The sequence below is a fragment of the Mirounga angustirostris genome, unplaced genomic scaffold (genome assembly GCF_029215605.1).
Source record: "Mirounga angustirostris isolate CCGP_5_RB_7025 unplaced genomic scaffold, mMirAng1.0.hap1 SCAF_17, whole genome shotgun sequence".
Classification (NCBI taxonomy): Eukaryota; Metazoa; Chordata; class Mammalia; order Carnivora; family Phocidae; genus Mirounga; species Mirounga angustirostris.
Genome location: NW_026991725.1, coordinates 54,444,017 through 54,471,422, shown reverse-complemented (window position 1 = coordinate 54,471,422; position 27,406 = coordinate 54,444,017). Strand labels below are relative to the sequence as shown.

General features: G+C 44.7%; 2 protein-coding genes and 1 pseudogene across 2 annotated transcripts in view; all 3 read left to right on the top strand.

The window, feature by feature from the left end:
- PIGL (phosphatidylinositol glycan anchor biosynthesis class L) overlaps positions 1 to 13,640 on the top strand; it is a 130,988-nt gene extending 117,348 nt beyond the window's left edge. Inside the window, exon 7 of the mRNA XM_064582698.1 lies at positions 13,485 to 13,640. Coding sequence (XP_064438768.1) covers positions 13,485 to 13,640 — 156 coding nt within the window. The remainder of the gene's footprint in view (positions 1 to 13,484) is intronic.
- Positions 13,641 to 14,818: 1,178 nt separating this feature from the next.
- Positions 14,819 to 15,557, top strand: LOC123840920 (large ribosomal subunit protein eL31-like; annotated as a pseudogene).
- An 8,676-nt stretch (positions 15,558 to 24,233) lies between these two features.
- Positions 24,234 to 26,793, top strand: UBB (ubiquitin B). Its single transcript, XM_045870639.3, has 2 exons — positions 24,234 to 24,628; positions 25,710 to 26,793. The coding sequence occupies exon 2, from the start codon at positions 25,716 to 25,718 to the stop codon at positions 26,631 to 26,633; it is 918 nt and encodes a 305-aa protein (XP_045726595.2). The 5' UTR covers positions 24,234 to 24,628; positions 25,710 to 25,715; the 3' UTR covers positions 26,634 to 26,793.
- The last annotated feature ends 613 nt before the right edge of the window (positions 26,794 to 27,406 follow it).

Sequence of the window (27,406 nt, the reverse complement as noted above, 5' to 3'; positions counted from 1 at the left end):
CCTCGGGGCGCCTGGGTGGCTCAGTTGGTTAAGTGTCTGCCTTCGGCTCAGGTCATGATCCCAGGGGCCTGGAATCGAGTCCCACATCGGGCTCCCTGGTCAGCGGGGAGCCTGCTTCTCCCTGTGCCTGCCACCCCCCAACTTGTGTTCTCTCTCTCTGACAAATAAAATCTTTTTTTTTTTTTTTAAAGATTTTATTTATTTATTTGACAGAGAGAGACACAGCGAGAGAGGGAACACAAGCAGGGGGAGTGGGAGAGGGAGAAGCAGGCTTCCTGCTGAGCAGGGAGCCCCATGCGGGACTCGATCCCAGGACCCTGGGATCATGACCTGAGCTGAAGGCAGTCGCTTAACCGACTGAGCCACCCAGGCGCCCTGACAAATAAATCTTTAAAAGGAAAAGATCCCTGCTTCCTGAGTAGCCCTATGTCGTGGTCCTGAGTGCTTACTGAATACCAGGCACTGTGCTCATGAACAGGGATTTCAGCTGCCTCCATTTTGACCTCTGACTTGCTAGTTGGGTGCTTCTTTCCAGCTTGGCTCTTGGCTCAGGAGGAAGACCCTGGGGGCAAAGCATCCCCTCACCGCCCCCCCCATGGGAACCGAAAACTATCATAAGGACTTTCCTGAGCCAGCAAGACCCCTACCACCATTGACTCCAAGACAGTGATCCAGGATTTGACTTTCACTGCCCACCTGCACCCCACATTTTCCCATATAAACCTGAAAGTATTTTCAGCACTTTGGAGACGGTGTTTGAGGGGCTAGTCCGCTGCCTTGGAGGTGTTGACCTCACTGAAATAAGTCCCTTTCTCGTTTCCCCACCACTCGACTCTCTGCCTTTGGATTTTGTGAGCAGAGAGTGGGGGAACCTGGTCTCTTTGGGACCCCCGGAGCCAGATACTCCTGCACCCCTGCACCCCGGCTTCACTGAGAGGCGCTTTGCACATCTGGTCTAACCTTGTCTAATAATCCTCACAACAAGGCAGGCACTACCATTGTCCACGTTTTTCTGATAAACTGAGTGTGAGGGCAAGCAGCACAAACCAGCAGGTAGAGCTCACGCCAAAGGGAAGGGCAATGGCCTTGGTTGCCCTAAACTTCTTCCCAAGCCCATTGCACTCCCTGAAGTCCCAGCCATTGCAAAAGCCTCCCAAAGGAACTCTCCGCTTCCCCCTCCTCCCGCTCTACCCCCTCACTGTAGTAAGAGTGATTTTTAAAACTCTTTACTGTTATGCTAATGAATGTACATAATGTATATGTAGTGTTTGGATAATAGTAATAAAAAGAATGTCCAGGGCGCCTGGGTGGCTCAGATGGTTAAGCGTCTGCCTTCGGCTCAGGTCATGATCCCGGAGTCCTGGGATCGAGTCCCACATCGGGCTCCCGGCTCAGCGGGGAGCCTGCTTCTCCCTCTGACCCTCTCCCCTCTCATGCTGTTTCTCTGTCACTCGCTCTCTAAAAAAAAAAAAAAAAAAAAAAAGAATGTCCAACTAGCTTAAGGAATGGAGCTTTATCAATTTCTCTGCTGTCCCCTCCTGGCCCCCTAAGAGGTAACTACCCTCCCAACTTTTGTGCTAATTTTTTTTTTAATCTCTACACCCAACATGAGGCTCAAACTCGCTAATCTTTAACACATATATGTATATCTAAATAATATGATATTTAGTCTTGGGGCACCTGGGTGGCTCAATCAGTTACGTGTCCAACTCTTGATTTCGGCTCAGGTCATGATCTCAGGGTCACAAGATCGAGCCCCACGACAGGCCAGTGAGAAGCCTGCTTAATCCGCTCCCCCTCTGCCCCTCTCCCTGCTCACCTTCGCTCTCTCTCCAAAAAAGAAAAAAAATTAAAAATTAAAAATATATATGATATTTAGTCTTGCCTAGTTTTGAACTCTATAGAAAAGAAAATGAAATGATACAATATGCATTTTTTTTAAAGATTTTATTTATTTATTTGAGAGAGAGAGAGCACATGAGAGGGGGGAGGGTCAGAGGGAGAAGCAGACTCCCTGCTGAGCAGGGAGCCCAATGCGGGACTCGATCCCGGGACTCCAGGATCATGACCTGAGCCGAAGGCAGTAGCTTAACCAACTGAGCCACCCAGGCGCCCCACAATATGCATTCTTCTGAGACTATTGTTCTGTGATTCGTCCATGTTGATGCGTATAGTTAGAACTGATGTGTTCATTGTTGCATAGTATCCCATTGTATGAATATTTCATGATGTCCTTTTTTTTTTTTTTTTTTTAGATTTTATTTATTTATTTATTTGGGAGACAGACTAAGAGAGAGAGCATGAGCAAGGCAGAAGGAGAGGGGCAAGCCAACTCCCGGCTGAACAGGGAGCCCAACGCAGGGCTTGATCTCTGGGATCATGACCTGAGCCGAAGGCAGCCACTTAACGACTGAGCCACCCAGGCGCCCCCACAGTGTCCATTTCATTTTTGGTAGATATATATGTTTAGTTTTTGCTACTATAAACAATGCTGATATAAACATTCTGGTTCATATCTCCTTATGCACATGCACAAAGGCTTCTCTAGGATATAAAGCGTTTACAAATCTCCTCAGACCATTTAATTATGAACACGCTCCAAGGTTTCATTATAATCTTACTGTAATAAGAAAGGCTTCTGACAGACCAAGTCAAAGATTTCTCTCTTGGTAGAAACACCTAAAGGGAGAAAAAACACTAGGTAATTTAAAGGAAAACATTTCTCTGTGTTTCTCCTTTACTTTCGATACTTGGGTACTTGTGACACCAGATGGGGCGGGGGTTCCCATACCAAGAAATTCTCTGACACCAGCTGGGTGTCCTACAATTTAATTCAATTCCGATACCATCTATCTGGGGTTATCCCACAGGTTAAGAGCTCAGGCCACAACAGGGCGCCTGGGTGGCTCAGTCTGTTAAGCAGCTGCCTTCAGCTCAGGTCATGATCTTAGGGTCCTGGTATTGAGCCCCACAGTGGGCTCCCTGCTCCACAGGGGTCCAGTTTCTCCCTCTCCCTCTGTCTGCTGCTCCCCTTATTTGTGCTCTCTGTGTCAAATAAATAAATAAAATATATTTAAAAAAATTTTTTTAAAGATTTTATTTGTTTGCGAGAGAGACAATGAGAGAGAGACAGAGAGCATGAGAGGGAGAAGGGTCAGAGGGAGAAGCAGACTCCCTGCTGAGCAGGGAGCCTGATGTGGGACTCGATCCCGGGACTCCAGGATCATGACCTGAGCCGAAGGCAGTCGCTTAACCAACTGAGCCACCCAGGCGCCCAATAAATAAAATATTAAAAAAAAAAAAAAAAGATGGGGCACCTGGGTGGCTCGGATGGCTGGGCATCTGCCTTTGGCTCGGGTCATGGCCCTGGGGTCCTGGAATGGGGCCCCGCATCGAGCTCCCTGCCTGCTTGGTGGGGAGCCTGCTTCTCCCTCTCCTTCTACTCCTCCCCCTGCTGTGCTCTCTCGCTCTCTCTGTCAAATAAATAAATAAAATCTTAAGAAAAAATAGAGCTCAGCCCACAAGACAGTCCCCTCCCCACTCCCATGTCAGGTGCCAACTGCAAGTCCCGGTTGTCACCTGTATTGATCTGCTGGCTATAATCAGAAGTTCCCACTAGCCCCTCCTGGGGTTTGGTTAACTTCTTAGATAGGCTCTCAGAACTCAGAAAAACAGTATACTTTAAAAAAAAAAAAGTATACTTACTAGATTACCAGTTTGTTATAAAGGACCTAACTTAGGAACAGCCAAATGGAAGAGACGCATTGGGCAAGGTAGATAAAGGTGCAGAGATCCATGCTCCCTGTGGGTACACCACTCTCCCACCTCCGCGTGTTCACCAACTGGAAGGTCTCCAAACCCCATGACTTTTGGGATTTTTATAGAACCTTCATTCCATAGGTATGATCGATGAAATCATTGGCCATTGATGATTAATTCAACCTCCTGTCCCTCTCCCCTCCCCCGGGGATGGGGAAGTAGGGCTAAAATTTGCAACTTTCCAACATGGTTGGTTTCCGTGCAATCAGCCCCCCAATTTAGGGGTTTTCCAAAAGTCACCTTGATGTGGGAAACAAAGGCAAAAGAAAAACTATTACATTTCCTTAGCACCTAGAGTCCACTGACAAGTCCTTGAAACAGGCAGAGTGGCATTCCTCTAGGGACTCAACTGTCTCGCTGTTAATACTTTGCTAAGGGCAAAAGGCAAAATCCTAGCCCAACCCCCACCCCCCCAACCAGGATCCTGTAAGTCTACTCTAACGTATAAAACTTCCCCTAGAAATTTCCTTTATCTGTAACCCCCCAAGATACATGTTGGCAATCATCCCCCAAGCATATGGCCCACCGATATACATCTGAAGGGTCTCATGACTAAGGTTTTATTAGTCCGTAATAAAGGACCTTTTCCCAACAACAGCTAGCCCCCTCAAGGTCCTGGAAACCTTGCTTCCAAAATTCTTTAGAGATTTACGCTATCCCTAACCCCCTCCCAACTTGAAGGTGTATATCATGGGCCACTCCTCATGACCCCCGTGCGACTCTTTCTGCCCACAGGTCCTGTCCCTGTGCTTTAATAAAACCACCTTTTTGCACCAATGACGTCTTAAGAATTCTTGGCCGTTGGCTTCGAACCCTAACGTCCTTTCCTACATCAACCTCATTAACATAAACTGAGTTGGTTGAAAGAAGCTTGTTATGAATAACAAAAGACATCTTTATCACTCTAACCACTTAGAATATTCCAAGGGTTTTAGGAGCTCTGTGATAGGAATGGGGACTAAGACCAATTTCTTGTGATAAATCACATCATAGTAATCATCATTAGATTGTATACAAAAGAAATGTCTCATTAAAGACCTTTTTTTTTTAAATAATTTATTTATTTGACAGAGAGAGACACAGCGAGAGAGGGAACACAAGCAGGGGAAGTGGGAGAGGGAGAGGCAGGCTTCCCCCCGATGTGGGGGCTCGATCCCAGGACCCTGGGATCATGACCTGAGCCGAAGGCAGACTCTCAACGACTGAGCCACCCAGGCGCCCCTCATTAAAGATCTTTAGACTCTTGGGGGCGCCTGGCTGGCTCAGTCATAGAACATGTGACTCTTGATCTCAGTGAGTTCAAGCCCCACGTTGGGCATGGAACCTACTTTTAAATCAATCAATCAGTCAATCAATCAGTTATCTTTAGACTCTTGACTGATGGCTGACAGTCAACTTAGTAGATGGGTATTTAGTTTCTCAGAAGAAATCTTAATTTCATTATAATCTATCATAAAATTGCTTAAATATTTTATCAGCAATGCTACTGCCTCCCCAGAGGGGGTTGTGAATTAACATCACCCCACATGCCAGGTTTAAGACAGTTTTTCTTCTGTAATAATTGAAGTGTTAAATAACAAAAATTCAACCCAATACATTTTAAAGACCTAACTGGCTTTATTAATCGATTTATGAATTTGGCAGCATCCCATCTAGCAAGTGGAGGGGAGCTCCCAGGAGCTATACAAAATGGAAGAGACTATTAGTCAAAGAAAAGAAAGGATTATTTCAGGCAGGTTCACCTTCCCTTAGGGGGAAAGGCAGGGGTCTTATTAGGTGGATTACCTTCATCTTCCTTTGCTGGGGTGGGCGGGGGTGGAAAGACTGACATGTGACAAGATTACCTCATTGGTACTAACCATAAAATTCCTGACTTCTAGTTAAGACTACGTTGCTGGAGGAGGTTGAGACTAGTTGGGTTGGGTATTAAGATCCAGTTTGGTGACATGGCCTAGCATTAGTGTCCCCATTTGGGACCTTGGTTTTCTTTTTATCAGAAGTGGGAACCCAAATGACTTAAAAATCCCAGTGTTTTATAATGTAATATATCAGTTCAGTAGTTCATATATAATTTATCAATAAACACACACATATTAGAGGTGCATACTGCACGTGTTCTTACTACCAGGAGAGTTCAATCAAAAAGTGGGCATGGGGCGCCTGGGTGGCTCAGTCAGTTAGGCTTCTGCCTTCGGCTCAGGTCATGATCCCAGAGTCCTGGGACTGAGCCCCACGTCTGGCTCCCTGCTCAGTGGGGAGCCTGCTTCTCCCTCTCTCTGCCCCTCTCCCTGCTCATGCTCTCTCTCTGCGCTTTGTCAAATAAATAGATGAAAAATCTTTTTTAAAAATCTTTAAAACATGATTTAAAAAATAAATGAGTAATAAGAGACTCTTAACTATAGGGAACAAACTGAAGGTTGCTGGCGGGGAGGTGGGTGGGGGGGATGAACTAAATGGCTGATGGGTATTAAAGAGGGATGAGCACTGGGTGTTATATTTAGTGATGAATCACTAAATTCTACTCCTGAAACCAATACTACAATATATGTTAACCAACTTGAATTTAAATAAAAATTTTTTTTAAAAGGGGGCTGGGTGGCTCAGTTGGTTAAGCATCTGCCTTCAGCTCAGGTTATGATCCCAGGGTCCTGGATTGGAGTCCCCCATCAGGCTCCCTGCTCAGCGGGGTCTGCTTCTCCCTCTGCCCTTCCCCCCTGCTCGTGATCTCTCTCTTAAGTAAATAAATAAAAATAAAATGATGGGGCACCTGAGTGACTCAGTTGGGTAAGTGTCTGACTCTTGGTTTCCACTGGGGTCATGGTCTCAGGGTCCTGAAATCAAGCCCCGTGTAGGGCTCTGAGCTTAGAGCAGAGTCTGCTTAAGATTCTCTCTCCCTCTGCCCCTCCCCCCAACACATTCTTTAAATATAAAAAAATTTTTTTTTTAAAGATTGCATTTATTTGACAGAGAGAGACACAGAGAGAGAGGGAACACAAGCAGGGGGAGTGGGAGAGGGAGAAGCAGGCTCCCCGCTGAGCAGGGAGCCCGATGCGGGGCTCGATCCCAGGACCCTGGGATCATGACCCGAGCCGAAGGCAGACACTTAACGACTGAGCCACCCAGGCACCCCTATAAAATCTTTAATTAAATAAAAGAAAACAGGGGCACCTGGGTGGCTCAGTCGGTTAAGTGTCTGCCTTCAGCTCAGCTCATGACCTGCTTTCAGCTCAGGTCACAATCTCAGGGTCCTGGGATCAAGCTTTGTGTCAGGCTCCCTGCTCAGTAGGGAGTCTGCTTCTCCTTCTGCCTCTCCCCCATCTTGTGCTCTCTCTCTCAAATAAATAAAATATTAAAAAAAAAAAAAAGAATAAAAATAAAGCGTTAGAAGTATTTGGCTAGTGCTTATCCATTTTAATAAAAACTCTATCCAAGTTGTCCTAATCCCTAAAGACTTCCCAAGAAGAATAGTATTTAAACACCAAATGATTTTATTTTTTTAAATTTTTCTTCTTTCTTTTTTTATTTCATTTTTTAAATATTTTATTTATTTTATTTGAGAGTGAACATGAGTTGGGGGGTGGCAGAGGGAGAGGGAGAAGCAGACTCCTTGCTGAGCAGGGAGCCCAATGTGGGGCTCGATCCCAGGCTCTGAGATCATGACCTGAGCCGAAGGCAGACACTTAACCCACTGAGCCACCCAGGTGCCCCACCCAATGATTTTAGAGTCCAAATATGTTATCCATATTTGGATGGCCAGATTGATTTAATTAATTCCGATTCATCAATACCTTATGGATTACATTTGTGGTATTATAAGAAATTTACTTAACCCAGGGTCACAAAACTTTTTTGTTTTCTTCCAGAAGATTTAAAGTTTTTTGTTACATTTAGGTCTATGATCTGTCTTGAGTTAATTCTGGTGTGAGGCCAAGGTCTGTTTCCTTATGGATATCCAATTGCTCCAACACTATTCATTTAAAACAATCCTTTTTTTTTTTTTTTTGAACATTTTATTTATGTGATGCCTGGGTGGCTCAGTCGGTTAGGCGTCTGCCTTTGGCTCAGGTCATGATCCCAAGATCCTGGGATCCAGTCCAGCATCAGGCCTGCTTCTCCCTCTGCCTGCAGCTCCCCTTGCTTGTGCACTCAGTTTCTCTCACTCTCTCTGACAAATAAATAAATAAATAAAATCTTTAAAAAAAAAAAAAAGATTTTATTTATTTATTTGAGAGAGAGCATGAGCTGGGGGAGGGGCAGAAGGACAAGCCGATTCCCTACTGAGTGGGGGAGTCCGATGCAGGGATCGACACAGGGCTCGACCTGACCGAAGTCAGATGCTTAACCCACTGAGCCACCTAGGGATCCCAACAATCGTTTCTGTAGAGGCTGCTTTTGGGCAACAGTCTTGAGCAATGGAAACATAAGCGAGGGAAGAAGGGCCCACAGTGACTGCCAAGCTGAATGCAAACAGGTTCATGAAGTCATAGGCCCTAACTGACCAGTGGGCTACTTAGAACCAGGCCCAGTTACCAATAATGGGAAAATTCTAGACAGTCCCATATTCCCTCACTCCACCCTATAACTATAGCCCCTCACTACCACCTCGTGGCAGAGTCTCTCTGCTGCCTGGCCCACTGCTCCCTTGCTGAGTATTCAGTAAACTTGACCTCCTTTGTTCTACCATGAGGGAATTCTTTCAGGGCCTGCACCACCAACCTCTGCTGGATCAGGGTGCCTCACGCTTTCTCCATTAAATTTCCTTGGTGCTTTTGGTGAAAATCAGTTGTTAATAAATGCAAAGATTCGGGGTGCCTGGCTGGCTCAGTCTGAAGAGCTTGCAACTCTTGATCTTGGGGTCATGAGTTCAAGCCCCATATTGGGTGTAGGGACTACTAAAAAAAAAAAAAGTAATAAACTATTTTTTTTTTAAATGGAAAGATCTATTTCTGGACTTCATTCTGTTACATTAATCTATTATGTCTACCCTTATGCCAACAACACAGTCTTGATTAACTGTGTGTTTATAGTAAGTTTCGAGTCAGGTAAGTACTCCAATTCTGTTCATTTTTGGCTATTCTAGGTCCTTTCAGTTTCCATATAAACTTTAGAATCAACTTATCAATTCCTAACTTTTAAAAGCCTGCTGGGATTTCATTGGATCTATAGATAAATTTGGGGAGAACTGTCATCTTAACAACATTGAATACTTCAGTTCGTAAACATTTGGGCAAATTAATAGATTTTTCTTTCTTTATTCTTATTCCAGCTTGTTTAGGGGCTAATGAGTATGGTTTACTGGGCCTTAACCATTCCTGTTTTCAGTTCTCACTTCAGTACATGTCTAAAATTTAAATTTGGTTTTATTATTGAAGAAAAAAAGGTCAGTTCCCTTTTCTTCTGGAATCACCTTCTCGCCTCTTAGTCTTGTGGTTTCTTGGGGGCATTCTGGGGCCTGAACCCCCACTGGTCCCCTTAATGACCGGCCCTTTTTATATTCCTTGAGGCTTCCCTCAGAGTCCTATGGACTCCACATTAATTCATTCAATCAGGAACCAAGGATTTTTATGTCCCCAGTACTGTGGACAGAGTGCTGTGGGCCAAGGGCAGGCAACTCCCAAGATGGTCACAATGGCATGTCCATTATTTTGAGTTGAAAACAATCAAGGCCCAAAAGTCTCAGGAAGAAACTTTGACCTCCCCCCACCCCACCCACAAATGCCTGAAAAGAATTTAGATAAAGGGCCTGTACCAGGGAAAGAGCTATTAAACAGATTGCTTTTTACCTAAGAGACTTATCTGCGTAGGGCCAACTTTGTCTTCCAAAACTTCTCCTCTCACCTTCCTGCTAATGGCCTTCCTCTTCTCTGCACCCCCAGACTCCCACTCCACTCCTGAGCTCAGGATGATGGACGGATGTACCTCATTTTGCCTGACAGTCTTGGGAATTTCATGTCTGTGTGGATTCCCTGTATGCACAAAACTAAATTTGATTTTCCCCTGTTAATCTGTGTCGGGTAAATTTAATTCTTAGTCCAGCTAGAGGCTTGGAGGGAGGAAAATTTCTTCCTCTCCAAGTAGGTGAGAAAAAGGGAAGCGCAGTCCAACACAAGGAATAGCAATGAGCATGAACTTGGCGGGTCCGCCAGATGGAAGGAAGGTTGTCATGGCAGGGTTGATGTGACTGAAGGGGATGTGGAAGCAGTTGAAGTGGAGAGGGAGGTATGCAGCATTGACCGTGAGGGGCCTGTAGGCCATGATGAGGGATCCCGAGTTTACTGGTCGTATACTTGCTCAAGAGAAACAGAACTTGTTCTGAGACAAATGTCTCGTATAGGTTCTTAGAAAGAATATACTTTGGGACGAATGGATAAAGCTCTCTGTTGCATCCCTCCAGTGGAGAGAATCCAGAATTTTGCTACACTAAGATGGTTAAGTTCTGGGGTTCTATCTAATGTCGAGCATGTTGACTAGAGTTAACAATACTCTATTGCACCCTTGAGAGTTGCTGAGAGTAGTAATCATTGTAAGGGGCCTGTAGGCCATGATGGTATAATAGGTAGCAGAGGAGTGACAGGCCATGAGTGATGGAATTGGAATTCCTGGATTCTCCAACAAAGGACCATGACCACTCTGATTTTACTGTGCTCGCCTTGGAGCTGGGAGGCCTGAATGCAGAAGAGGCATCAGAAAAACCATCTCCAGTATGGCCAGGGAGTCCAACAATGGTGAGATCAGAGACGCCTCCCAATAAACAATAAGACCTCAAAGCCTGTGGCTACCTATATGGATATCAGCCTGCACTGGGGCTGTGTGCCTCAGCTAGGAGGTTCGAACTTGACCTTGACATCCTGGTGAATCCCACTCAAGGGGCTGCCCAAGGAGAACTTCCCCCATTCCTACCAGCTGTGGCTGGTACATCCTTTATGTCACCCCTGTTTCTTATAAGCTCCTCTATTACAGTGTTTCTCATATGATATTGGAGTCATCTACATGTTTTCTATTTAACTGGATGGTGAGCTACTTGAGGACAGACACCAAGTCGTTTAACTGTGCTGTATGCCGGGGTCACAGATGACTGGTTGGGTGAATATCTGTGGGGAGTATGATCGAAGACAACCTTAAATACGAGGAAATCTGGATGATTCCTGGGGCGATTCTTTGCTGTCCCATCCTTACAAAGACTGCTTCTGACACAGCATTGATGGTGGATTGACCACAGGGCATATGTGGCCCAGCTCCGTCCAGATATAATGTTTCATTTGTTCCAAGCCACACCATCTGAGACTTTGCCCCAACTGGGTTGGACCCTCACAGATCAGTGGGGCACAAGTCTCTATCAAGGGCCAGCATAGGTAATCACTGTAGTAAAATTCTTTTTTTCTTTCCAGCTGAGATATAATCGACAAGTAACACTGCATAAATTTAAGGTGTACAATGTGATGACTTACAATGATTACTACTCTCAGCAACTCTCAAGGGTGCAATAGAGTATTGTTAACTCTACTCAACATGCTCGACATTAGATAGAACCCCAGAACTTAACCATCTTAGTGTAGCAAAATTCTGGATTCTCTCCACTGGAGGGATGCAACAGAGAGCTTTATCCATTCGTCCCAGAGTATATTCTTTCTAAGAACCTATACGAGACATTTGTCTCAGAACAAGTTCTGTTTCTCTTGAACAAATCAATTTGTCTGGACAGTGTGATACATGCCTAATCGTGTTTTCCTCTTTGCTTTGGCCGCGTAGGTAGCTTAGCCCTGAATTTGTAGCCTATGTCTAATAACCATAAAGGAGGACTGGAGACAGCACAGAGATTAAGAGGGCTCTGGAGTCAGGCAAACCTGGGTTGAAATCTCACTTCTGCCACTTCTTAGCCATGTGACTAGAGGCCACTTACCTATTTTTTCCCCCGAGTATTTAAAAAAGGGCATAATCACAGCCATTTACTTTGGAAAGTTATTTTGTCGGTAAGATTAAGGGATACGATACGATGCTAAGCACTGGGGCTGGCACAACAATCAACAAAATTGTAATCATTTTCATTTTACGGTAAGCAGTTCCGTGTGCTCTAAGATGCAGAAACACACACACACGTCTTCCACCTCAGAAATGTGTAAATTACTTTGATTTTGATTAGCTATTTTTTTTTAATCTGCTATATATACCCTTTTCTAGAGGTGGTATAGATAAGAGTCTCCAGAAAGTACCACAGTGATAATTAAATCTGCATACAGGAGGTTCTCCCTCTCAGCACGCACACAGCATAGCAAGAGAGCATATCTTACACGTCTCACGGGATTAAGAAAACATAGTAAAGGAGCACGTCCTGCGTCAGGCATTCATTACTTAGGGTGACCCTTGGTCATCATACGTTCGTCACTATTCACGTCTTCTGGTATGTCCTCTGACAACAGACCTGTTTGGTTCAAAGGGCAGTTCTTAATTCCAACGTAATTAAGGAACCGGTTCTTTAGCTTCCTTTTGGGGTCAAATAAATTCAAACAGAGAGGATCTATTAGGGTGACACTAATGTCTGGTACATTAACATCATTTAATAAGTCTTAAACTGGGTAAATACATCTTTATATTTTATAAAAGGAGACTCTAACATTTATCTTTCAAGAATCATTTTTTAACATTTTTATTGCTGGACTCAAGTCTTTCACTTCCTGAGACATCTTCATGCTCATCAAGGATTTACCTGAGCTATCTCAGGGATTGCTTTGCCAGATGTTTGCTTAATTTAACTTTTTTATAGCTTTACTGAGGTATAAATGATGCACGATAAATTGCACATATTTAAACTATATAAATCGGTAAGTTTGGATATATGCTTTATAACCATGAGACAAGCACCAAAATCAAGATAGTAAACATTTCCCTCACCCGCCCCGCCCCCCCGAGTTTCTCCTGCCTTTGATAACCCATCCCACCTCATTCCTTCTTCCTGCCTCCATCCCCAAGTGACCATTGATCTGCTTTCTCTCTTTTTTTAATTTTAAAGATACACACATCGTATTTTATTTTATTTTTTTTAAAGATTTTATTTATTTATTTGACAGAGAGAGACACAGTGAGAGAGGGAACACAAGCAGGGAGAGTGGGAGAGGGAGAAGCAGGCTCCCCAGGGAACCTGATGTGGGGCTCGATCCCAGGACCCTGGGATCATGACCTGAGCCGAAGGCAGTGGCTTAACCGACTGAGCCACCCAGGCGCCCTGCCTTCTCTCTTGATAGATTAGTTTGCATTTTCTAGAATTATCTTGTTATGTATCTCAGTGGTTCATTTCTTTTTATTTCTGAGTAGTATTCCATTGTATGGATATACTACAATTTTTCTAATTGCATGAACTTATGTGATTGTCTCTCTCCATACTGTCTGGGGGAAAAAAAACCAACAACAAAACACTAAACCTATGGCCTACCTCTAGCAAAAGAACAGACTTTAACGCCGGCATGTTCTACACTCATCTTATTCCTAACTTCATTTTCTCTTCTTTCTTCTCTTTTTGTTGGAAGTTCCCACATTCTCTCATCTTTTACTTTTGTTATGTACATTTAAGTCAGTCACCTTGGACCTTTTCTGAAACAAGGATCAAGTGCAACTAAACAATGCTCAGTTTTTATTTGATTTTATCAGTTCTTTCCTCCTGTTTCCTTTAGGGATGCTGGATTTTGTTGACTTGGTCTACATATGGATGCTCATCATTTCCTGCTTGGACAGCTGCTACCATCTCTGGAGTCTGGTCTCTGAGCTCATCTTCCTTCTATTCACCTGCTATGATGTCACCAGGCTATCATTCTACAGCAGAAATCTGATCATGTCATTCCCATACAAAACACCTACCCAAAGGATCTAAAGTCCTTGGCATAATAAGGCAAGTCATTAGTCACTCATTCTTTCAACAAATATTTCCTGCGCACTGATTATGTATCAGGCTCTATGCTAGCTGGCTATGTGTGGAGGTATGGTGACAAACTGGAGAGATGTGGCCTGTACCCTCATGGAATTTATATGCTGGGAGGGAGACAAACAGAGTTAAAAAAAAAAAAAAAACATGTGAGCAATAATATAATTATGAATTGGGTAATAAATATGAAATTGTTATTAAGTAACCAGGGTGCTGTGATTGAGTTCTGGGAGCAGGGGTGGATGGCAGAGGTGGCCCTTCTGAGGGGGAGACATTCATACTGCTTAAATTATGACAAAGAAATGGCCACAGGAAAGGTTCTAGGCAAGGGAAACATCAAGTACAAAGGTCCAGAAGTGGGAAAAAGTTTGGATGGCCAGTATGGCGGAAGGTATAGAGGTTGCTGGACAGTTGAGCTCTGCCTGCTTCTCCAGCCTCATTTCCCAAACCACAGACCCACATGTAGGCACCCTAAATCCCAGACAGGCACAGCTACCCCACTATTTCCTCAACACGCCAGGCCTTCTCATTTTTCACCTGCTCCTTCCCGATCATCCTACTCCTAGTGATTGGGTTTCTAAATAATACCTCCATTGAAACCTTTGGGTTCCTCTCCTACCCTCCTCCAGACACTAAATTGCTCCTTCCTCTCTGTGCCTCCACAGAAGTCTGTATGTACGTCCCCCGTTTTTGTTTTTGTTTTTGTTTTTTTAATAGCTAGCATTGGGATGCCTGGGTGGCTCAGTTGTTAAGCGTCTGCCTTCGGCTCAGGTCATGATCCCAGGGTCCTGGGATCGAACCCTGCGTTGGGCTCCCTGCTCCGCGGGAAGCCTGCTTCTCCCTCTCCCACTCCCCCTGCTTGTGTTCCCTCTCTTGCTGTGTCTCTCTCTGTCAAATAAATAAATAAAATCTTAAAAAAAAAAAAGTCTAAGGGAATGGTACAAAATTTATTTATTTATCCAAGCAAACAATAGCTACTATTGCCTAGTCGATTTTAGATACCTAATATAGTTTTCTCTCTCTCTCTCTTTTTTTTTTTTTTAAGATTTTTTTCATTTGAGTCCTTTCTAACCAGGGCCCGGCAGAATGGCTCCCGCGAAGAAGAGTGGTGGGAAGAAGAAGGGCCCTTCTGCCATCAACGAGGTAGTGACCAGAGAATACACCATCATCACTCACAAGCACATCCATGGAATGAGTTTCAAGAAGCGTGCCCTTGGATACTCAAAGAGATCCAGAAATTTGCCATGAAGGAGATGGGAACTCCAGATGTGTGCGTTGACCCCATGCTCAACAAAGCTGTCTGGGACAAAGGAATAAAGAATGTTCCATACCGTATCCGTGTGTGGTTGTCCAGAAAACATAACGAGGATGAAGAGTCACCAAATAAGTTCTACACATTGGTTACCTATGTACCTGTCACCACTTTCAGAAATCTACGGACAGTTAATGTGGATGAGAACTAATCACTGATTGTCAAATAAAGGTATAAAACCACACACACACACACACAGATTTTTTCATTTGAGTGAGAGCGCACACCCCAGGAGAGGGAGAGGGGAAGCAGACTCCCTGCTGAGCAGGGCTCCATCCCAGGACCCTGCGATCATAACCTGAGTGGAAGTCAGAGAAGTCAGATGCTTAACCGTTGATTGAGCCACCCATGCGCCCTCCTAGTACAGTTTTCTAACAGGTTGGGAAACTGATACAGCAAGCTACCATTTCTTGGTCTATTGTCAAGGTTTGAGAATCGCCCTAGAAAGGCACTGGAAAAAAGAAAATACCAGTCTTTCAAGGCCACTTCTGTAAAGAGCAAAGGAAATTAAACAAAAGACAAGGAAAAAGGGATGTAAGTGGCATTTGCTCAGCATCTATTAAGTGCCAAGTGATCTACCTAGACTTAAGACTCGATTTGACAAGGTAGGAGGACACCTGGTCCACATGTTTTCTTTACAGGTAGGGAAACTGAAGGTTAAAAATGTTAAGTAAAATACACAGTCATAGGACTGGTGTAAAACCAAGTTGGGAATACGACAGGGTTGTGTTTGATTCCAAATCTCATGCTCTGTTTGCTTCAGTACACTGCCTTATGTTCCTAAAAGAGTTGTGTTGATAATAATTGATAATTCTTTTTTGACATAATTGTCAAATTCTTTTTTTTTAAGATTTTATTTGAGAGAGAGCATGAACTGGGGGAGGGGGAGGGGCAGAAGGAGAGGGGGAGTGTGCCAAGGGGCTTGATTCCAGGACTCTGAGATCATGACCTGAGCTAAAGGCAGACGCTTAACCGACTGAGCCACTCAGGCACCCTAATTGCCAAATTCTAAAATTAGAAACAAATTACCAAAAATTGTAAAGGCAATTTGTACAAGCTAACCCAATATTCACTGATACCCTCACATCCCTCCAATGACTTACAAGTCACTTCACTGCCTCTTACGGTTCTTCCCATGTAGCTCTTTAGAACCTTAAGCCAATGGACTTGTGATGACCAAATCTACCAAACTGTCAAACCTGCCTCAGAAACTCTTTCCCTATAGTCAAATCCCACTTGAAAAGTCTGAATACTAAGTGCTGCTAAGTATATAGAACTCCTACACTGCTGATAAGATTGTAAGTTTGTATGATCACTTTGGAGAGCAATTTGGCAAAACTTAGTAAAGTTTAAGATCACATCCCACCATTTTATTCCTGTGTATACTGACTGCCTAGAGACATCCTCACCCATGAATACAAGGATATAATATATACATACAAATGCTTTTATTGTTGGTAGGAATATAAAATGGTACAGCTGTTATGGAAAACAGTATGGTGGTTCCTCAAAAAACTAAAAATAGAACTACCATATGATCAAGCAATTACACTTCTGGATATATGCCCAAAAGATTTGAAAGCCAGAACTCAGATATTCGTATACCCATGTTCATGGTAGCACTACTCACAATAGCCAAAGATTAGAAATAATCCAAGTGCCCATGGACAGATGAATGGATAAACAATATGTTATGAATACACACAGTGGAATATTATGCAACTTTTGTGTTTTTTTTTTTTTATTTTTATAAGATTATTTATTTATTTGACAGAGAGACACAGCGAGAGAGGGAATACAAGCAGGGGGAGTGGGAGAGGGAGAAGCAGGCTTCCCGCCAAGCAGGGAGCCCGATGCGGGGCTCGATCCCAGGACCCTGGGATCATGACCTGAGCTGAAGGCAGAAGCTTAACGACTGAGCCACCCACGTGCCCCTATGCAACTTGAGGACATTATGCCAAATGAAACAAGCCAGTCACCAAAAGACAAATACAATATGATTCCACTTATAGGAGGTACCTAAGTCAAATTCATGGGAACAAAGGTAGAATGGTGGTTGCCAGGGCCTGAGGGAAGAATGAGGAGTTACTGTTTAATGGGTATAGAGTTTCAGTTTTGCAAGACGAAAAGCGTTCTGGAGATGAGTGGTGGTGATGTTCACACAACCGTGTGAATATATGTACTTAATGCCACTGAACTGTGTACTTAAAAATGCTTTTAGCAGGGTGCCTGGGTGGCTCAGTCGGTTAAGCGTCTGCCTTCGGCTCAGGTCATGATCCCAGGATCCTGGGATTGAGTCCCGCATCGGGCTCCCTTCTCTGTGGGGAGCCTGCTTCTCCCTCTCCTCCCCACTTGTGCTCTCTCACTATCTCTGTCTCTCTCTCTCAAATAAAAAAAATCTAAAAAAAATGCTTTTAGCAGCTTTGTAACAGTGAAAAACTAGGAACAAACACCCTAAAGTTAAATTGTGGTATCTTCATATAGCAGAATACTACAGAGCAGCCAAAGTAGTTAAATTAGATCTACTGCCTACATTTACCAACACAGCTAAATCTCAAAAACAATTATTAAAAGAGAAAAAAAAGGAAGTTGCATGATGATATGTAGAGTATGATATTTACATAAAATCTAAAAACATGTCTTAGTCTGTTCAGGCTGCTATAGAAGAATACAATAGACTGAGCCTTCTTCTCCCTCTCCCACTCCCACTGCTTGTGTTCCTGCTCTCGCTGTGTCTCTCTCTGTCAAATAAATAAAATCTTTAAAAAAAAAAAAAAGAGTCACATGCTCTACCAACTGCACCAGCCCAGTGGCTTGTTGGAGTCTCTTTCATAAGAGCACTAATCCCATTCTACAGGGTTCTGCTCTCATGACCTAATTACCTTCCAAAGGCCCCACTTCCAAATACCATCATGCTGGGGATTAAGATTCAATATATGAATGTTGGAGGGACACATTCAGTTTATAGCAGCATGTAATATATATGGAAACATAAATGTACAGTATTATCTTCAAAAGGTGTCGGGGGGGGGGCACCTGGGTGGTGCAGTCAGTTAACATCCAACTCAGGTTGTGATCTCAGGATTGTAAGGTCCAGCCCCACACTGGGCTCCTATCCTAGCTGAGTACCGAGTCTGCTTAAGACTTTCTCTTCCTCCTCCTCTGCCCCTCTCCCCACTCTCTCTCTCTCAAATAAAATAAATAAATCTTAAAAAAAAAAAAGTTATGGGGCACCTGGGTGGCTCAGTCATTAAGCATCTGCCTTCGGCTCAGGTCATGATCCCAGGGTCCTGGGATCAAGCCCCGCATTGGGCTCCCTGCTCCACGGGAAGCCTGCTTCTCCCTCTCCCACTTCCCCTGCTTGTGTTCCCTCTCTCATTGTGTCTCTGTCAAATAAATAAATAAAATCTAAAATAAAATAAAATAGGGCGCCTGGGTGGCTCAGTTGGTTAAGCGACTGCCTTTGGCTCAGGTCATGATCCTGGAGTCCCGGGATCAAGTTCCGCATCGGGCTCCCTGCTCAGCAGGGAGTCTGCTTCTCCCTCTGACCCTCCCCCCTCTCATGCTCTATCTCATTCTCTTTCTCAAATAAATAAATAAAACCTTAAAAAAAAAAAAAAGACTCTTTCTGCCTCTCCTCCTGCCCCTCCCCACTTCTCTAAAATAAATAAATAAATCTTTAAAAAATAAAATAAAATAAAATGTATAACCTAAAAAAAAAGAAGAAAAAAAAGAAAAATAAATAAAAAAATTTTTAAAAAGTTATAGGGGCACCTGGGTGGCTCATTTGGTTAAGTGTCTGCCTTTGGCTCAGGTCACAATCTCAGGGTCCTGGGACTGAGCCCCACATCGGGCTCCCTGCTCAGCGGGGAGCCTGCTTCTCCCTCTCCCTCTCCTCTGCCCCTCTCCCTGCTCCTGCTCTCTCAAATAAATAAAATCTTAAAAAATCTAAAAAAAAAAGTTACATACTGAGTGATTCCATCATTCTCAAAGTAACAACATTACAAAGATGCTGAACATTATCAACAACAGCCAAACTACCGAAAGAACCCAAATGTCTATAACTGATGAACGGACAAAGATGTGGTATATACACGTACAAGGAATACTAATCAGCCACCAAAAAGTATGAAATCTTGCCATTTGCAATGACGTGGTTGGAGCTAGAGAATATTATGCTAAGTGAAATAGAGAAAGAAATACCATATGATTTCACTCGTATGTGGAATTTAAGAAACAAAACAGAGGAACATATGGGAAGGAAAGTAAAGATGCAGAACAGATTAGTGGTTGCCTGGGCTTGGTGGTAAGGGGTGGAAGAAGCTTGTGACCGTAAAGAAGTAGCAGGAGGGATCCTTGTGATGAAACAGTTCTGTGTCTTGATCCTGGTGATGGTTACATGAATCTATCCAAGTGATAAAACTGCACAGACACTAAAGTGAATGTAAAACTGCTGAAATCTGAATAAGGTCTGCAGATTGTACCGCTGTTATTTTCCTGCTTTTGGTACTGTACTATAGTTATGTAAGGTGCTGATACGGGAAACAAAGCCAAAAAAAAATTAAATTTCCTTACTACTTGCAGCCCCTTGACAAGTCCTTGAAACAGGTAAAGTGAGCTTCCTCCGGGAGCTCAGCTGCCTTGATGTTGACCCTTTGCTAAGGGCAAAAGGCAATCTTAGCCAGACCCCCCAGGGTCCTATAAGTCTACTTTAAACATACAGAAATTCCTTTGGAAACTTCCCTGATCTCTACCCCTGGAGACACATGTTAGCAATCATCCCCCAAGCATATGGCCCACTGATATACACCGGAAGTGTCTCTTGACTAAGGTTGCATTAAACGGTAATAAATGACCTTTTCCTAACAACAGCTAGCCCCCTCAAGGTCCTGGAAACCTTGCTTCCAAAATTCCTCAGAGACTTAAGCTTCCCTAACCCCCTCCCAACTTGAAAGTATATAATCAGTCACCTGTCAGAACCCCAGTGCAGCTCAGCTCTTTCTGCCCCTGGGTCCTGTCCCTGTGCTTTAATAAAACCACCTTTTTGCACTGAAGATGTCTCAAGAATTCTTTCTTGACGTGTGCTCCGAACCCCAACATTTCCACATCATCAGCATTGGGGAAAATTGGATGAAGGGTATAATAAGACTTCTCTGGGGGCGCCTGGGTGGCTCAGTCGTTAAGCATCTGCCTTCAGCTCAGGTCATGATCCCAGGGTCCTGGGATCGAGCCCCGCATCGGGCTCCCTGCTTTGCAGGAAGCCTGCTTCTCCCTCTCCCATTCCCCCTGCTTGTGTTCCCTCTCTCTCTGTGTCTCTATCAAATAAATAAATAAAATCTTTAAAAAAAAAAGACTTCTCTGTACTATTTTGGCAACTTGTGAATCTATATTTATTTAAAAATAAAAAATGTTAGGGAAGTGCAAATCAAAACCACAGTAACATATCACCTCACACCCATTAGTACCAAGTATTGGTAGGATATAGAGAAACTAGAACTCTTGTACATGGCTGATGGCTATGTAAAATTGTGTAGCCATTATGGAAAACAGTATGGAGGTTCCTCAAAAAATTAAAAACAGAATTACCATATAATCCAGCAATCCCCCTTCTGAGGACATATTCAAAGGAACTGAAAACAGGATCTCAGAGAGATATTTGCACACCCATATTCACTGCAACATTATTCACAATAGCCAAGAGGTGGAAGAGACCCAAATATCCATAGACAGATAAATACAATATGGTATATTCATACAATGGACTATTAACCTTAAAAAACAAAGAAATTTGTCACATGTATGGATGAAGCCTGAAGACATTATACTAAATGAAATAAGCCAGTCACCAAATAAAAACAAACACTGTATGAATCCACTTTTATGAGGTATCTAAAGTAGTCAGAATCATAGAAACAGAAGGAAGAATAGTGGGTCCCAGGGCCTGGGGGTGGGTAGAAATGGGCAGTGGTAGTTAAGTGGGTATAGGGTTTCAGTTTTACAAGATGAAAAAATTCTAGGGGCGCCTGGGTGGCTCAGTCAGTTGAGCGTCTGCCTTTGGCTCGGGTCATGATCCCAGGGTCCTGGGATCGAGCCTCATTTCGAGCTCCCTTCAGCCTGCTTCTCCTTCTCCCTCTGCTGCTCCCCCTGCTTGTGCTCTCTCTCTTTCCCTCTGTCAAATAAATGAATGAAATCTTTCAAAAAAAAAAGAAAAAGATGAAAAAATTCTAGAGCTCTATAACATAATAATGTGAAATATAATTAATACCACTTAACTGTACACTTAAAAATGGAAAGATGATAAATTTTATAGTATTTTTTTTTAAAGCTGAAGCAAAATAACAAAATGTTCGATTTAATAAAGTTGGGTGCTGGTTATATGGTGCTGGTTGTATTATCTCCAATTTTCATTTATGTAATATTCCATAATAAACATTTTATTTATTTATTTATTTTTTTAATTTGACAGAGAGAGAGATAGCTAGAGCAGGAACACAAGCAGGGGGAGCGGGAGAGGGAGAAGCAGGCCTCCCGCTGAGCAGGGAGTCCGATGTGGGACTCGATCCCAGGACCCTGGGATCATGACCTGAGCCGAAGGCAGACGCTTAACGACTGAGCCACCCAGGCGCCCCCATAATAAACATTTTAAAGTAGCTATGTTTTATTGGACAGATTTCATAATTTTAAGGCCCAGTGTAAAGACAATACAGAAATTTTTCCCTGTGCTCATTTGGACATCCAATATCAAAGTTTCTAACTTGCTGGTAATGAATCAGGAGTCTCATAATTCTATCGAGATAAATGACAAACCACTGATTAACTCAGTATTTTACATATCAGATGATAATGTCCAGAAAACAACTGTGAATTTATCATTGGAAGCACAGTTTTCTCACAGATTTTTATTAAAAGACATCTAGCCAAGTGAAATTACTTAGCTTCTTTGTTTTTTCCTTTTTCAAAGAACTGCCTAGGCAAAAAACATTTGCCTATGGAGAATAAATGCTGGCTTTTTGCTCTGTATTTTGGTGCCTGACGCTGTCACGAAATTGGGGTGGTTTTTTTCCCCCCAATTGAACAAAAGGTAAAATTGCAATTCATTCACTGAACAAACAAATATTGAACACAATGCCAAGTATTGTGCTAAATTATCAAATTCCCCGGTCTTTGGAGAAGGATTTTGTCATCCTATTCTCTAATTTGTTTACAAATTATCTTTTACAATTTGCTACCAGAAATGACCTTATTACTAAAATGTTCACTTGATAAACAGACCATAAAAAATTGACCTTATTTTACAAGGACAGCGCTTGTCTTCCTCCTGAAAACATTTCGCTTTGTTGAGCTTACCAAACGTCCCACTTTGGGAAACCATTAAACCAGGAAGCTGTATGACTAACTTGGTTCTGGCAATTGCTAGAAGCCCCGAGTGAAGTCATCCTGTCCGTCAGGAGATCTCCATTCTAGATTATTCTACCACTCAACCTCTATGACTCAGGAGAAGCAGCTAACTGGTGACACACAAACTCAGACTCATTGTTAGTTTAACAAAAATGAAAATTCGTACTTTGTGAAAAAGAAACCTTCCGTCAGCGACCTCCAAGTCCAAAATGATCTTTTTTTTTTTTTTTAAGATTTTATTTATTTGACAGAGAGAGAGACAGCGAGAGAGGGAACACAAGCAGAGGGAGTGGGAGAGGGAGAATCCAAAATGATCTTAAAGAAACTTATTTTTATCCCTCTGTTATTCAAGTAAATCGATCTTACCAAGTTTTAGCTCATTTAACTTAAGCTGTTGTTAACGCATCACAGACCTATCTATACTGTAAAGTCACTGACATCGTTCTGGCATATGATGCTTAGAAATGCTGTATTTTAAGGACTAACGACCTTTTTTCTTTCTTTTTCTTTTTTTTTTTTTTTAAGATTTTATTTATTTATTTGAGAGAGAGAAAGCACATGAGAGGGGGGAGGGTCAGAGGGAGAAGCAGACTCCCCGCCGAGCAGGGAGCCCGATGCGGGACTCGATCCCGTGACTCCAGGATCATGACCTGAGCCGAAGGCAGTCGCTTAACCAACTGAGCCACCCAGGCGCCCTAACGACCTTTTTTCTAAGTGGCGTGTAGCCGATTGGCATTAACGTGCACATCCTCAGACTACTCCATACTTAGGAAGGTTGGTATCCCGCCACCAACAGCCCTCTGCATGTTTGTTTACACCCCCGGCTCAGTGACTCAGACTCCGGCCACGTGTCACCGAGATCCCAACGCCCCTGCCTTACTCACGTTCCTCCGGTTATCTCCTTGCGGGACACGGGGCCACACCCAGGGCGTAGGGAAACCAGCCAGAGGGGTCGCAGCTGGGAAGCTCCTCCTCTACTGTCGCTCGAGCGACAAACACGTGTATGGGAGAAACACTATTTTCTGGTACACGAATTCCTCGTCCCCCGAAGCAGGTTTTCGGCTGCCCCATCCGCAGCTCTCTTTTTCCCCAACCAGAGTTCGGTGAAACCGCAAGGCGGGAAAGAGACTGCAGGTTTCGCCGGAGCCAGACCTCAGCCCGCCACCGTTGTCACCGGGAGCCCGAGCCTCGCCTCTCTGGGCCTCCGCCGGGGAAGGCCGAGCACCCCCGCCCCCCCCACACACACGGTCCCGCCACCAGCGTCTAGCTTACGGACTCCTCGGAGCCCTTGTGGGAATCGAGAAGGACAAAAGCACTCTGACTCTTTAAAAAAGTGTCATTAAAGCTCTTCACCCTGCTATAAGCTAGTGCACAAATAAAACCAGCCAGTACGGTTCGCATTAAGATGGGGGTGGGGGGAGGTTATGCTTCCACTGCAGACATTGACAAAAAACGGCAGCGGGCCGCGCCGCGCCCTCCGAACCGGAACCGGGACGGCCTTCCCGGGAAAGTCGCCGCGGAGGACCGTTTTTCCTCACCGGACGTCGGAAAAACCTAACACTTAAGGGGTGGTTGGGACTTCGAAGGCGGGAGCAAAGTACCCCTCCTCCCCCTCCGGCCGGAAGCACCCCTCTTCAGCAAACGCGCGCCTCTGTGGCGCACGCGCACTGAGTTACTTAGCAACGTCGGCGCTAAACCACCCCAGCTGGGAGCCCAGCAACAACGGAGGGGCCGCGTCTCCCACCAATCAGCGCCGGCCTCGCCTTCACACGCTTCACCAATCAGCGCCGGCGCCGCAAGGAAGTTTCGAGAGCTTTCGAGGGAGGACCCCTTAACTCAAATCCATCCGCCAGATAATTTTCCTACTTTTTCCTAAGGGAGGAGACGAGTCGCCTGGAAGAGAGGGGAGCTGATTTTTTAGGGTTCTTTCTTCGGCTCTGAGGAACTTGGGGCTCAGTGGCAGGGCCGAACTGGGCCGCGGGAGGTGGGGCCGAGGGAACTACTTTCAGCAGCGTACGGACACGGCGGCTACGTAGGCAGTGATGAGTGACGCAACAGACGCCGCATAAATTTCAGCCCCGCGGAGCCGCGAGCGTTCAGGAGCGGCTGGCATTGTCGGGTGTCGGCGTCTTGGCGTCCGGGTGACTCGGCGTGATTGCGTCTGGTGTCCTTGCATTCGCTAACAGGTACCGGCTGGCAGCTTTCGAGGCGGAGGAGGAGTGGAGCGGGGCTCTAAGTGAGCCCAGGCGGGCGGATTCGGGGGTCGGCAGGGGCGCCTCAGGGAAAGGGGTTGGGGGAGGGGAGGGCGAGGTGACGCTGCGCTGCGGCGCCGGGCCTTTCCGGAAGAGTGGGCCTTGTTTACGTGGAGGGAGCGGGGGCGGTTGGCGCGCGCGCCGACGGACACTAACCGACGCTTAACCAATGGAGAGTCCATCGCATCTGCCTCAGCGGGGGAAGGCGGAAAGGAGGTAGTCTAGTGTGATTCCTAAAACTGTCGGGATTTTTGAATCCCAACGCGGTGAAAGCGTCCCACCTCATTTTTGTTCAAACGGCAATTTTCATCACGGAGTTTCGTGGGCTTTTTTTTTTTTCCCCCCCTTAATCTTAACGTATCTTCCTCAGGTTCCGGGAAGATTCCGGGGGTGGGGGGGGAGACGATTTAGCGAAGGGTCTAGAGTAGTTAGGGCTCTGGATATTAACTTTTGAGGTTTCTTCTCCCTTTTGGGCCTCCCCGTTTTTAAGTTGAAGCCTTGACTAAAAATTGTATTGAGAGGCTAATTTAAGAAGGGGGGGTTGTGAACGACGTTAATGTGGTTAAAGCACTTGGAAGATGAAATTGTTAGCTTCGGAGAATTGGTTATATCTGTAGGTATTTTTTTAAGGATTCATTTATTTTATTTTATTTTTTTAAAGATTTTATTTGAGAGAGAGAGAGAATGAGAGCACGAGAGGGAAGAGGGTCAGAGGGAGAAGCAGGGAGCCCGACGCGGGACTCGATCCCGGGACTCCAGGATCACGACCTGAGCCACCCAGGCGCCCCAAGAATTCATTTATTTTAGAAGTGGGGGGGGGAGAGGGAGAGCGAGAATCCCAAGCAGGCTCCATGCTCTGCGCAGAGCCTGACTCGGGGTGTCCATCCCACGACTCTGAGATCATGACCTGAGCAGACATCAAGAGTCATAGGCTTAACCCACTGAGCCACCCAGGCACCCTGGTAATATAAAGATCTTGAGATGGTATACTAACATTGTCTTTTGAAAAATCTAGGTCAAAATGCAGATCTTCGTGAAGACCTTGACCGGCAAGACCATCACCCTGGAGGTGGAGCCCAGTGACACCATCGAAAATGTGAAGGCCAAGATCCAAGATAAAGAGGGCATCCCCCCTGACCAGCAGAGGCTCATCTTTGCAGGCAAGCAGCTGGAAGATGGCCGCACTCTTTCTGATTACAACATCCAGAAAGAGTCGACCCTGCACCTGGTCCTGCGCCTGAGGGGTGGCATGCAGATCTTCGTGAAGACCCTGACCGGCAAGACCATCACCCTGGAGGTGGAGCCCAGTGACACCATCGAAAATGTGAAGGCCAAGATCCAAGATAAAGAGGGCATCCCCCCTGACCAGCAGAGGCTCATTTTTGCAGGCAAGCAGCTGGAAGATGGCCGCACTCTTTCTGATTACAACATCCAGAAAGAGTCGACCCTGCACCTGGTCCTGCGCCTGAGGGGTGGCATGCAGATCTTCGTGAAGACCCTGACCGGCAAGACCATCACTCTGGAGGTGGAGCCCAGTGACACCATCGAAAACGTGAAGGCCAAGATCCAAGATAAAGAGGGCATCCCCCCTGACCAGCAGAGGCTCATCTTTGCAGGCAAGCAGCTGGAAGATGGCCGCACTCTTTCTGATTACAACATCCAGAAAGAGTCGACCCTGCATCTGGTCCTGCGCCTGAGGGGTGGCATGCAGATCTTCGTGAAGACCCTGACCGGCAAGACCATCACTCTGGAGGTGGAGCCCAGTGACACCATCGAAAACGTGAAGGCCAAGATCCAAGATAAAGAGGGCATCCCCCCTGACCAGCAGAGGCTCATCTTTGCAGGCAAGCAGCTGGAAGATGGCCGCACTCTTTCTGATTACAACATCCAGAAAGAGTCAACTCTCCACCTGGTTCTCCGTCTGAGGGGTGGCTGTTAATTCTTCAGTCTTGAATTCATAGTGCCCAGTGATGGCATTGCTCTGCACTATAGCCATTTGCCCCAATTTAAGTTTAGAAATTACCAGTTTCAGTAACCGCTGAATCACTGGTTTTCTCAATAGCTGTTCAAAATGTTAATAAAAGTTTCGTTGCATGGTAGCATATTTGGTGTCTGTCGTGAAATTAATGTAGTGGCATGGGGACTCTTACTGGTTAAAACCGGTGTTCAAGGAAGGGACTTAACATTCAGAATGTCCGTTTCATCAACATAAGTTATTTTGGTTAAGAAAAAGGTATGTCAAATTCTGGAAAATTTGCCCTTCATTCAAGGTCATTTATGAGTTAATGATTCTGATGTAATAGGAAACCATTTCAGAGGTATTGCACAATTAAAAATTACTGAATACGGAGGCTTAACTGAGGTAAAGCAAACTTCCATACCTTCCCCTCAAATAGTGGTAAACTAAGGTAAACATAGAAAGGAAATTTTGGTTGAGGCTGCTGGGTTGGGCTGCCAAGTGCTGTGATTATTGGTTGACTGCTATCTTGCTGTCTAGTGTATTACACTCAAGTTCTGACCATGGGTTGTGAGACCCAAATATTTTTCTCCAGTACGTGAACTCTGAGCCAAGAATGAAGTGGAGTCCTAGTCAACAGGTTTGAAGGAACTCAAAGGTTTGAGAGTATCCTGATCCAAGGCAACTTGCTGACTTTGGTCTTAAGGCAGCAAATGAAGGTGGTTCCTGAAAGTAAGCTCTGCCCAACTTGGGGC